This window comes from Sturnira hondurensis, unplaced genomic scaffold, assembly GCF_014824575.4.
Source record: "Sturnira hondurensis isolate 20B ecotype Veracruz unplaced genomic scaffold, ASM1482457v3 Scaffold0013515, whole genome shotgun sequence".
NCBI lineage: Eukaryota > Metazoa > Chordata > Mammalia > Chiroptera > Phyllostomidae > Sturnira > Sturnira hondurensis.
This window is the reverse complement of record NW_028086146.1, coordinates 7,643,851-7,656,976: the sequence shown is the minus strand read 5'-3', so window position 1 is coordinate 7,656,976 and position 13,126 is coordinate 7,643,851. Positions and strand designations below refer to the sequence as shown.

Below are 13,126 nucleotides of genomic sequence, written 5' to 3'. Positions count from 1 at the left end.
ACTACCTGAATGCTAATTTATATCTGAGTGACAGCCCAAGAATAGAATATAAGGACTGGTTAAATTCCAAGTGTCTTGAGATATCCTCATTCGTTTCATTCATGAGAGCTAATAATACTCTCACTGCAGAAAGGCCTAACCAGGGTACGTGTTTTATATGCATTGTGCTTTATATGTGTACTTTGTGTACATTGATTTCCAAGATAGAAGTCTTTGCATCTGAGGCAATACATGTGGGGGACCACTAACAGTTGACCAAACTACCTCTCCAGGGCTCAGATCGAGCCAAGCAGAGGGCCTGGGGTCACAGCTTAGATGGGGTATGAAGCTGAGGTTGTCGAATTCTTAAGGAGAAAGTGCTGTTAATAGATGCAACATATGCAGGGAATGTGCCTCCATTCTTAGCAGCCTGTTTAGAATTCTACATCTTTGTAGCACTTCCACCACCTTCCTCTCTGCTTTGCAAAAGATACCCAAGTCACCCTCAATGTTTCGCCTCTGCATTTTCCAAATTACGCGCATCCAATCCTGTGTATTAGGAAGACATTTTATCCGTTTTTCACTTCTTAGTTTTTACTTTTTCCGTGTAATTACTGGGCATTTTTTTCCTCTTGTTCTGCTTCAGGATTTGACATCAAATCCCTTCTAAGTGCTCATGTTTTTTTCATGTCAAAGAAAAAAACTAGTTCGACAAATAAGACCCAAGAAGGAAAAGTGTCTCTCTGCTGTTTGTTGTTACCCGGTTCTGGAGTTCCTCCACTCTTTGGCGCACGGTTAGGAGTGTGTGTGTGTTAACACGTCGAGAAGGAGACACGAGCTCGGCCTTGGAATTGGCCAGCCTGGTGACCGGCGAGCCTGCCCCCACCCTTCCCCCTCCCCCTTCGGCGTTCACACTCAGGAAGCAGCTGGCTATGGGCCGGCCCTCGCAGCCACACTAACATCCACACTCCTCCCAGGGCCACCTCCCACCCTCCCTTCCTCCTCCCCTCTTCCCGCAGCCCCCGCGTCCGCACTGCGCCGCACCGGCAGCCCGGAGCGCGCTCGGGCACCAGCGCAGCCCCCGCCCCTACGCTGCCCGTAGCCGTCCAGGCTCGCACCACCACTTCCCCGACAGAACCCGCCGAAACCCAATTAGCCCGTATTCCAGGCCGGCCCCAGACGCATCCCTCGGCCCAGGGCGAGGGTGAGCAGGACAGACGAGGCATACAGTTGCAACTCAACTTTTTAAAAACACTATTTGCATGCGCGTGGGAGTGGGGGTTGGGGGGACAGAATGAGCTGATGCCGAGGGTCCGGCCATCCCCTTCTGCCTTCTCCTCCTCCCGCCGCTGCTGCCCTCGCACACGCGCGCGCACTCAGGGCACCGGGGCCGGGTTTCCGCGCTCCGTCCCCAGGCTTGGATGGGAGTTTTCATTTCAGAAGGAGGCAGAACCCGCGGAGCGTGCTGAAGGGCTGGAGCCCCAATTCCTCCTCGCCGACGCCGGCCACCCGCTGTCACTCGAGCGGGCTGGCGGGGAAGGGACCCGCATACCGACTTTGTTGTGGAAATCCCAGTTACCTGGTAAGTGGATGCCATAGGAACTTTGCTAGCAGGCGAGAGACGGGAAGAGACGGGGCGCTTCGGAGTGTGGGGGAGTTAACGCTCAGAGACACAAACTAGGGGTTAGAAATAGTTTTCCGAGCTGGTGTTCGCGCGGGTTTAAGAACACACGCACCCCACCCCCGATTCCCTGAAAGATGTGTTTACTTGGGATAGTGACCCTCAGTGAGGAATTAGGCTGCGTTCTTGTCAGTTGCCTAAGCGTACGGTGTCGAGAACGGAAAGGAAATCAACAAGGTTTTAAAGTTTCTCTAATTAGGGAGAATTTTTGATTTCTTTCTTTTAAACTACAGGGGCCAGAGGGCTACATAAGCAGGGCAAGTTACAGGACACAGGGGCATGGCGGAGCATGCTGCCCAGGCGTCCTCACTGAAGGGACACTTTATAGAGAAGTGGTAATCGATGGGGTGACGTGAGGTCTCCCACGCACGGGGGGGCTGTAGTTGTTCTTTTCCAGGTCCACGTGTTTGTGGGGCTCCACGGAGGCTGTTTTCCAAGCTTGTGTGTGTTGCTCAAGCCGATTTCCCCATTGCTCCAGGAGGTCCTAGGGTCGGGGGTCCCCTAACTGGTCTCGGGACGGCCCGGTGACCCGCATCTTCCCGGCCTCCCACGCTGCAAAATGCGCAGACACATTCAGACGCGCGCACTGCCCACCGGGTTCGTCACCTCGCGTTTACATTTCTATGGGGCCTGACCAAATGTCAGCACTGTTTGGAAAATGTCTCAGTTTCAGGGACTTTGTCCTGCGCGTGGTTCCAGTTCCTATAAATGACCCTGTGTGTATTTTGAAGTCGGCCGGGCTGCTCTCTGGAAAGCGTGAGTGGGCAGCCGTCTCCCTCCTAGACACACACCTTGTCCGGAGCGACACTTCCAAGTTACTCACTGGAGCTGACAAGTCACTTCAGGGATGAGGAAGTCACCCAAGTGTCTGGAAAACTTGGCCCTGACAGATTTGTCATCCTATGGATGATTCAATTAGGTACCAGAGGGAGAGACTTTGGGAAAGGCTGTTTCTGGCTTCAAGGGTCGCGCCCCGGAGTCGGTGGGGTTTTGGGGGAGGAAAAAGTGAAAGGAGACCTGAGGGTCAGGATGGTGGCGCGGCGGGGCCGGACGCTCCCCGGAGCCGCGAGCGGGAACTCGGCTCCTCGCGGATTCCGGCTTTGGCCGGGCCGGGAAGTGTGCCGGTGCCGGCCGCCCGGGCTTCCCCGCGGAGGGCCAGCGGCGGCACTCTTTCAGCCCCGACTTAGTCAGGACCGGGTTGCACAACAGGAAGCTGGCACGAGTTTGTTTTGTCTTGCGGGGCTCGCTCCCGGACGGGGCTGAGGGTTTGGGGCCCGAGGCGGCAAGGGAGTGACGGGCGGAGCAGCACCCCGGCCGCAGGGCCGCGTCGCCTCCGCTCCCGGACACGCCCCTCGTTCCTCGCCCCGGATCGCGGGCCTCGGACCCCCGGCGCGGGCCCGGCTAGGGGCTCAGGCGCAGATGAGGGCTACCCTCCTCCCGCCGCGCCCCACGTGCCTCTCCCTTGCCAGGCAGGTCCCCAGCACCTCCCCGGGTCTCTCCGGCTTTCCTCCAGGAAGAGGGGCCCCCGCCCCTCCGCTCGGTACCCCTACCGTCCGGCCCTCCGCCTCCCGAAGGCGCCGCAGACGCCCCGCGGGCCCTCAGCCCCGCGGCATCTAAACCCGGGGCAGGGGGTGGGGGTGCGGAGGGTACTTCCGGAACCGGGTGCGCGGCGTCGGTAGCGACCGGTGTGGGCCGCGGCGGCCCCGGGCGATCAAGAGGCTTTGGACCCTCTCCCCACCTATTTCCAGGACCTCGGCATCTCCCAGAATTTGGGCCCGTGGGCCCTGGAGTTGGAGAGGAGAGGGATGTGGTACCGCTGCTCCCAGGGGGCCAATTCCCTTCAGGTTGTGGGAACTGGAAATCTCGAATATAAGCTGTTAGCACTAGATGGAACCTTCCTTGCAGTCACCTGCGGATGAGGAAACCGAGATCGAGACTGTTAGGGATTTTGCTCAAGCCCTCACAGCCAGTTGTCACAGACACAGGACAAACACTCAAGTTTCCCAGTCTCAGTTCGGAGAACATTTTATTGGCCTGAAGGTGAACTCAAGACAAATGCAGTCTCCTGTCCCCTTTGAAAGCCTCGTTGAGTCATGATTTCTGCTTTGGGAGGTAGCCAGACGTCTGTTTCCCCCTTCTATCGCGTTCCCCACTAGACCAACTTTTTTACACTACACTGGGAAACTTTTTTTTTTTTTTTGGTTTAAAATTGATTTGTGTTACTTTAAATCCTCCCCATTCCTTCTCTTCTGCCTCCTTCAAGTTTGTTTCCAGTGGTGATGTGTGAGACAGGTGCAACCTGCAAAAGTTTGCAGAAAAAGGCTGCAGTGAAGGTTGTTGGGGGGAAGTTTGAAGCCATTTAGAGACAGGACTGTGTACAATTGTTATTTTTGCAATTGGGAACGTACTGGAGTTTAGGGATTGTCTTTAAATGCATTACAGTTGTTACATGTTTTCCCTGGTCTCTGCAGCCAGACTAGCTCTAACACTGCCTTTGAAAGGAAGAGTGGGGGGCATTTCTTTTCCATTTACTTTCAAAATGACTTATTGGTAGTCGAATTCCTTTCCTTTGTTGCTCAGAGGGTCAGCAATCCCTGAGTAGTTAAATCTCCGTGCTGCTATAACTTCCTCTCTCCATGGTTCATCTTAGCCCAGTTTTGAGGGATGATCTTTTCTATGACCCCTGATTCCACCCAAATTTGTTAATTGCAATCAGTTGGTCAGGGATTTAATGCCTGGGATCAGTTGGTTTCTTTGAGAGGAATGACTATTATTCCAAATAGGAAAAGCAACTTTTTTTTTTGGATGGACTCCAGAGATCACCTAGTAGGTGAAATTCCTTTGGGCCAAAATGGTCAGGGTAGGGAGGTTCAATAAGTTTTGTGCCAGCCCTGCTTTCACTTACATGGCAGCCAGTGGTCTTCCCATCATTTTAGATGAGAGCTCAGTGTTCTCGGTCTTTTTCTGTGTTTTTTCCTGCTAGTAAGTTAAATCTGAGGACATTTTTGCCACTGTTGTCCCTCTCATACTGTAGTTACTGATCTCTGGAGTTGGGGTGTTAATTTGTAATTCTTTCATATTAAAGAAAAAGTACTTCTTGAGGGAGATCCTTCAGAAACTGGCATCCTGTGCACATTCTCTTTCCTGGAGAAGTCATTTTCTATAGACAATATTATGAAGAAGAGGGAAATACAGGACTTAACCCTTTAACTGTTGACTAAGTTTGGTTGACTGATATTTTGGTTGTCCTGATATTTTCAATCAGGACTGAAAATAAAATTAAAAAACAAATAAAAGGTACATTGGAAATCTGTGCAACAAAAACATGCTGCCTATCCTTCCAGGAGATTGAGATATATAATAAAATCTTTAAAATGACACTAACATGAAGTTTGATTAACAGTTGCACAAATTCGAAGTTTTCCATTTATTATACTTCAGACAGAATTGACACAAAACCCAACTTTTTAATTGAAATAAAACTTTGATACAGAAAAATACATCTATCTTAAGCTTGATGAATTTTCACAAGCTGAAAAACTAGATAACTAGCATCCAGATCGAGAAACAGAACATTGTTAACACCAAGAAATGTCTTTATTATTTCCTTTCAGTCACTATGTTCCTTCCAGAGTAACTGCTGCCTTGACTTCTAACATATGTTAATTTTACCTGCTTTTAAAAAATCCTTATCCGAGGATATGTTTATTGATCTTAGAGAGGGGTTGGGGAGAGAGGGAGAGAAAGGGAGAAGAAGGGGCTGGGGGAGAGAGAGAGAGAAAGAGAGGAACATTGATATGAGAGGGAAACATCAATCTAACCTACAAGCTGGGTATATCCCCTGACCGGGAATTGAACCCACAATTTTTTGGTGTAGGGGATGATGCTCTAACCAACTGAGCCACCAGGCTAGGGCATAATTTTACCAGTTTTAAAGTACTTTATGTACTTTATATAAATGGAATAATTCAACATGCATTCTTTGGTCTGGCTTCTTTCTCTGACATAACCTTTTAGTAAGTCAGATAATTTGGACACTAATGAAATGGAAGCCCTATTTTCTCTCCTTAGTGACAGTCTGATCAGGGAGACTGAACAGACAGGAGTGAAATGTATAGTGTGAAGAAGCAAGCTTGAGATGAGCATGGGGGATGCTGAGGAGTGACTTTCACCACAACAATCCAAAATGCATCTGGCAATCCCTCTGTGAGGACCGACAACACCACAGCAAAAGGAGTGCCTGGTCCTTGTTCTGAAATGGCTATTTGTTGTGTGGCTTTTAGCTAGGATTTTTCATTGCTCATGTGTATGCCAAGATAAAGGCAAGAGCAATGTGCCTACTCAGTAGAGTGGGATAGAGTTTTTATGCAGCTCTTTCCTAATAGAGAAAGAAATAGATTAGGAGGAATAGACTAGGAAATATGCAACTATAAGTAAAGTGGTTCCGCAAGACACAGGGTGTAGGGTTCATGATTGTGTCATCACACCTCACTTATACTGTGTTTATTCATGCACTAAATGATAAATACAGGATACAAATATATAAATATGTAATTACATATTATATCTATAGCATCTTTTTCAGTATGAGAAAAATATAAAATATAAATATGTGAACATAAATGTGGTATGAAAATTTTATATGTACACTGCATGTAGTGTGAAAAAGATAAATAGGTATAATATGAAACAAGCTGGGGAATGTTCAAGATAAATTATACATAGCACCAAAGCTTAATGAAATTAGAGTTTAGACAGGAAGATAAACATAGGCAAATAACTAAAAAGCAATGTAGAAAGTTATCAAAGTTGAAAGATAGGTATGTAGAGTAAAATGGTAACATTTATTGGGTCCTTCTATGTACCAGGCACTGTGCTAAGCAAGTAACATGCATTATTTCATTTAATATTCTGTAATGCTGTGAACTAGGTTCAGTAGTATAAGTCTCATCATTTTACAGGTCAGAGACATAGAGTTTAAGAGAGGATCACGGAAGACCTGAGGTGGGTATTTGGGGTAGGCATGGAGAGTGAGTAGGATCTGGGTTTGGTGAAAGAGAGGGCAAAAGAGGGAAGGAGAGGAGAGACCACCCAAGTGGACTCTAAGGAAATTTGTAGGATGAACAGAAATAAGGATCTAACCATGTTCCACTTCAGGAACAAAATCAGGGAATTTGTAAAACTGGAATCATGAAAGCTCTAAGTAGTTGAGAGCAGACTTGAAATGAAAAAAAAAGCTGGTGGGGCCATTCTTGTCTGATGTGACCTCTGAAGGCCAAAGACAGGAACAACTGCACATTTCTTCAGGTGCAGTAAGTCCTGCCAAACTGCAGATGGGCAGATAGGGTTACAGAATCAGATCAGACCCTGTCTCAGGCTCCTTGAAAAAGAGATCAGACTTTCTGAATATCAGTTATTCCTGAAATTCTGAGCCAGGTCTGTGAAGTTTCATTTCTGGGCCTGCAGAATACTGTACACAAAAAACTAACCAGATGCCAGGGCTACGGATGAATTTTTGTTATTCTTGTGTGTGAAGAAATGGATTAATGTTTTCCCAACCTTTTCAGCATGACCGATAGATTCCATTTCTGTCTGTAACTTGACTGAGTCATTCATGTAGGGATTTTTTTAATAAATATGTTGTCATGTTGGTTAAGGGCCTAGTCATTGTTGTGGACATTCATAGTTCTTCAGTGATGTCACTGAACATTATTTAACTTGTATAAAACTTCTGTCTACCAACAGCTAAAAATAGTTAGATTGGTCACTTTTAAGCAATGGCCAATTATACTGAAGGAAAGACCACTCAGTTACACATGTGATAAGGACACTTTATTGTACTTGAACATTTGGTTTAATGGGTGATAAATTCAATTTATTTTTAGAATCTTCCAAAGGTAGCTATTTATTACCCTTTTGAGAGGATTGTAATTTTTAGCTTTGCAAATCACTATCCACATGGGCTGAGTAGTTATTTATACACACTAAATGACAAAGAATGTGCTCTTCATTTGCCATATTTTATCACCTATGTATCTCCTTGTGTGAGGATGGACTTTTTTTAAAGAAAAATCTCCAGCCAGTTACTTTTCTTTTGTATTTCTGAAGAAACCTTGTGTTTCAGACCATGGCCATGTGGTTCACTCTTTTCAGTTCAGGTAATTAATTCAGCAGTGACATCATAGGGTATGTGTTCATTTTTCCATTTCAAATTCCTCTTCATAGTATCTGATGGTTAACTCATATTAAGAACACATTTTGAAAAACTCAGTTCTCAAATGCAGTTGTGTTAATTTAAAGTTTTCCCCTTTTAGCATTGTAAGAGTGAAGTTTTATTCCAGGGAAGAGTCATCATCTACCTTCTGCAAAGGGGAAGATCCAAAATTTTCAGTCATTTTGATCCTGATTCTGTTAGTCAGTTGATTGATATTTATAGAACACAATTGATCAGTTGATACATACTATGTAAAGGGCAAGTGAAAGATAGCAGTGGTAGGAGTATAGCTTTGTATTATTTAATCTTTATGTTTCAGAAAGGTAAAAATGTCGAGCATTTAGATATTTTCTTCATTATATATATATATATATATATATATATATATATTAACTATGGCTGTTCAACTTCATATATATCTGCCCCTCTTCTTTTTTAAATTTTTAATCCCTACCCAAGGATATTACTGATTTTAGAGAGAGAGGAAGGGAGAAACATTGGTTGCCTCCCATGTGCAGCCCAACTGGGGATGAAACCGGCAACCTAGTTGTGTGTCCTGACCAGGAATTAAACTGGCAACATTTTGGTACATGGGAGTATGCTCCAACCAACTAAGCCACCCAGCCAGGGCATTTGCAGCTGTTCTTGTTAGATCTGGGCAGGCAGATAGTCCAAATGCTTGTATAACTGGCTTTTATGCTTTTTTTATCATAATGCACAGTATGCATATAGAAATAAGACAATACTTGATGCATTGATGCACATTGATAGTTTATATTTTATTCTAGTTGGTTCTATTTAATTAAAAAATTCTTTCACCATTGAATAATTGATTTCAGAGCCCACCCATGGATTGCAGGTATTTTGAAAAACACTTCTTTAGAGAGAATACTTTTTAAAACATATCTAAGGACTCATGCTCATATTCAACTTGGTCCAGTGTATGGGCAAAGGCATGGTTCTTCCTGAACTTTTCCATGTTTGTCTTAAAAATAGTTTTGGTTCCAAGTGATTTTTATTAGGTGTGATTTCTTACAGGTGACCAAGGAAATCCTCTTCTCCCTTGTTATTTTGGATAGGGCCACCGTTTTCTAGAACTTTCTGTGCTCATTGATGAGTTAATGACTGAGGCAAAGTAAATGAAATACTTGTAGGTAATTACTACCAAAAGTAGTGACACTGAGTAAGCTTGGGGGATATGAGAGTTGTACAGATGCACTGACGGGTGGAAAATGGAGCCTAGGAGAGGTTACCGAACTTTTGGTATTGCCCTACAGCGGTATTTTCCAGAAGGTTCTGAATTTCTTCTAGAATTCCAAAATTACTAGCATTGTGTATGAGGTTCTCAGTGCTGCCTCTGATTTTTAAGTTGAGATGCGTTAGCTAGAGAATAAATTCCTGCATTGGATTTGGCCATTCCTTTTTCCCCACTCTCTTCCCTTCCTCCTCTCCCTTTCTTTTTGTCTCTCCTTCCCCTCCCACCCTTCCTTTCATCTGTGTTCTGTCCACATATACTACCTGTATGTTGAACATCATTGCCACTAATTTAAATTTAAAGGCTCTGCCAGATATTTTACTCTATAAAGTTAGGGAATATTTTTTCATTTTTGAGAAAATTTTATGAAATGTAAGATTTTTTAAAAAGTTAAACTGTATCTCTCTTTAGATAGTTAAGGGTTGGAATCCGCAGATGAAACAAAGTCAGGGATTCTATTAGATGGGACCCATAATGTTCATTATATTATCTTTTCAAGTGAGCTTTGGGAAAATGGTCTTGAATCTCTGAAGGGAACACTATAATTTGTCTTCATATTTTTAATTGGTGTAAACCAGAGCTAAGCCTGCTTTAGAAAAAGTACTTTCTCTTTTTGATTTCATTGTATTAGTGATTATGTTGCTTGAGTATTATCTGTACATTTTAGTATTCAAAATAAAAATGTTAATAGACTTTAAATTAGCAACATGACACCTGGGGAATGTTCAAATGTCTATATGGCCTGTATGTACTAGTTATTGGGTATAAACTCCCTAAGTTTTTGTACCACATCTCAGTAATATGAAATTATCCCAGCCCTATTTCTGTGTAATTTCTGTTCTAAAGTCTGTGAATCTTTCAGTTTCACTGAATTAAGTTATGAAACCACAGAAGTGATCAACTATACTTTGTTGTGGGTTACTTTATCATAATATAGGCCCTCCCTTTCAACTTAGAGAAAAGATGCTGTATGTATCCAATGCATTTTTCCTCTACAATATCCTCCAGCTTTCCAGTCTCGTGTTTGTACTTTCCTCTTGTTAAAATTGCAGACAAGAATAATTTTGATTTATTGGTGACATCTAATATAGCCGTGTTTATATTGTTGCCAATAAAATGACTTACACGATTGGTTTTTGTTTATACAATCTTTTCTGAGGAGTCAGTCACCTGTGTTAGGACAAGGTACATTCTGCTTATTAAAACCAACTCCTGGGATCTAAGAACATTCAGCTCTACCTGTCCTTGGTTGAATTGCAAAATGCGCTTCACATGGCAGCCGTGCATGAGAGCAATTTATAATATCTATCAATAGGCTTTTCATTTCTATATTCTTCTGGCTACAAAAACTGTAACTAGAGAAGCCCATGGGAATAGCATGGTCCTATTAATGATCAAGGCAGCGATGTTGAAAGGGCAATGTTAATGAAATTATACAATCATTAACCCGAAGGGAAAAAATAAAAAGAATCAATAAAAACTCTACTTTAGATGGCATATATATATATATATATATACACACACACATACATATATATACATACATACATACAGAGAGAGAGAGAGAGAGGGCTCAGAAGCAGTTTGGTTGCTGACCAGTATTTTGTGCCTCATTATCAGGTTTTCTATACAGGGTAAGAAAGGCTTGTGGCATAAGGAATGGAAAATGTAACAAAGGCTAAATGTAGCCTAAGGAAATGAAATGATGTATGAAAATTAATAATTAACTGGCTCATCAGATGAATTATGACTCTAGATGAGTCTATTAATGATATTTACTAAGAAAGGGCTTTTGGCTATAAATAGGCATTATAGAGCTTGTGTTTTTGGAATTTTCTTGAATGGGTGAGTTAACATTGCTTTTCTATTGTTTTATCTTTTAATCCATGAAAAACAGGCCCTAGAGCCTTGGTTAGAAGAGAGTCATGGTTTTTGTGTTTTGATTAAAGTTACAGGTTTCCCAGAAAAGTAGTGAAATTATTAAATGGTTTTATGCCTTAGTCTCCTTAGGAGTTAAGTAAATTTTTTCTCTGGCTTGACTTACAGGAGTGTTTTTAAGAGTTTGAAAGTGGTCAAAAGGAAAGATTTATTAACTCATGTTGACTCCTGTAGCAGAATGAATATTTTTATTGTTTGAACCAATAGAGTATTAAAAATTTAAATGTATCAATATGTCAGATCCTTAGTACCCTGAATTTGTACTTCTGGATGTTCCTTGCCTTTTTTATTATTTTTTTTTCTGTTGATATCTTGGGGTTGAAGAATTGGATGGAGGACTGAGGAGAAAGTAGTGCTGGAGAACTTCATTAAGTTTTAAATAGAAAGATGTTCTTCCAGTGGAATCCTCCTACTAGTCAGGCTTTGATACTGATTAGCTGTGATTTTACTTTTTGGCAAAGGGCAAGAAAATTTAGTCCTAATGTGCATCTGTTTAAGGTAAGTGTTACCTTCTAGCACATTGCTGGCATGAGAGTCTTGTCACTGTGATGGAGTGGGTAGATACTATTTCTGCTTCCATTTCTACCCAGTTTCCTTGATTTAAGTGCCATAGGTATAAAATCTACATCTTTATCTTTAATTAAAATAACTGGGCATTTTTTATAATCTTGCTTATCTTAATTATCTGGGAGAACAGAATTTCTAGAGACTGTAATGATTATCTCAGACTTCCTCATTTTATGGATGAAAACTGTTAAGTCCAGAGAAGCTATAAGTAATTTGCCAGTAGCAGAACTCAGGTGTCCTTTCTCCTAGTTGAGTGTTCTTCCTACTCTGACTCAGTGAGGATGTACCTTTCTTAACAGCAGTTTATTCCTTTTTGGTTTACAAGTGGACTTTGAATATACATTATATTATAATATGAATAGACAAGATCGATTTTTAAATTCTGGTATCTAATGCCTGACAGACATGTTGGTATGATTAATGTGAAAACATCAAGCATATTTTCACATACAATTATATTTTGTCTTGAGGCTGCTTTTTTCCAGCTCACATACCATTGAGCTAGTGGTTTTCTTTATGGTATTAATCACTTTACTTTCTGGCTATTGCTTTTTTAGTAATAAAATTTAAGTATAGTTTTGTTGTTTCTACTTTTAACCTCAAGGTATTTAAAACAGGAGTACAGTTTATAAAAAACAAAATAAATGTCTAATCTGATAGGCAGGAATGAGTGTCTGATAATTAAGTTCTCAGTGTTTTAATTATTTTTCCTTTTCACAAACCTAACCTTATTAATCATCTAGTCTTATTAATCATCTAATCATTAATGCTAACTAGCTACCTATGTGTTTTTATCCAGATTTTTGATGATAATTCCTGCCTGCGTATGATCTTGCTGCCCAAAATGACTCCCTTATTTTTAAAACTTTGGAAATGGGCATAGTCTGCAAATCTGCAGACATTTGTCACTGGACCATGGTCTTGGTGACTCATATTTCCAGTCATGTTGGATAATTCCTCATATTTAACAAATTGCCAATACTACGTATTTATCTTGCCTTTTTTTTGGCTTGGTACTGAATAACTACTTTCTTTTGCAGGATTCATAGTGTTCAGAAGACACTACTTTATCAGTGAGTGGAGAATAGATGGCTAATATAATCTGGCAAAGAATAGAGACATATGATTCTTGCCCACAATTAACTAATAAATCAATAGACACGCTGGCGATAACAGTTGAATTCTTCTAAACGGACATGAGAAAAGGCATTAGAATTTTTCAAATGTAAATAAAAAAATCTTTTTTTTAGCTTATACTGAATTTATTTATTTTTAAATTTTGTTTAAAAATATATTTTATTGATTATACCATTACAGTTGTTCTATCCCACCTTCATTCCCCTCCACCCGCACACTCCCTCCCCCACCATTCTCCCCCCTTAGTTTATAACCACATGTCTCGAGTTCTTTAGATTCTATATTTCCCCTACTATTCTTGCCCTCCCTCCTATTTTCTACCTACCGTCTATGCTATTTTCTGTGCCTTCTCCCC

General features: G+C 42.0%; 1 protein-coding gene across 3 annotated transcripts in view; it reads left to right on the top strand.

The window, feature by feature from the left end:
- The first annotated feature begins 998 nt into the window (after positions 1 to 998).
- GLIS3 (GLIS family zinc finger 3) overlaps positions 999 to 13,126 on the top strand; it is a 464,054-nt gene continuing 451,926 nt past the window's right edge. The window contains exon 1 of one of the 3 annotated variants that reach the window (XM_037061760.1): positions 999 to 1,561. In XM_037061760.1, coding sequence (XP_036917655.1) covers positions 1,282 to 1,561 — 280 coding nt within the window. In that variant the 5' untranslated portion in view covers positions 999 to 1,281. Of the gene's footprint in view, positions 1,562 to 2,172; positions 2,580 to 13,126 lie in introns of those variants that run through there. The other 2 variants (XM_037061758.1, XM_037061759.1) reach the window with 2 other exon arrangements.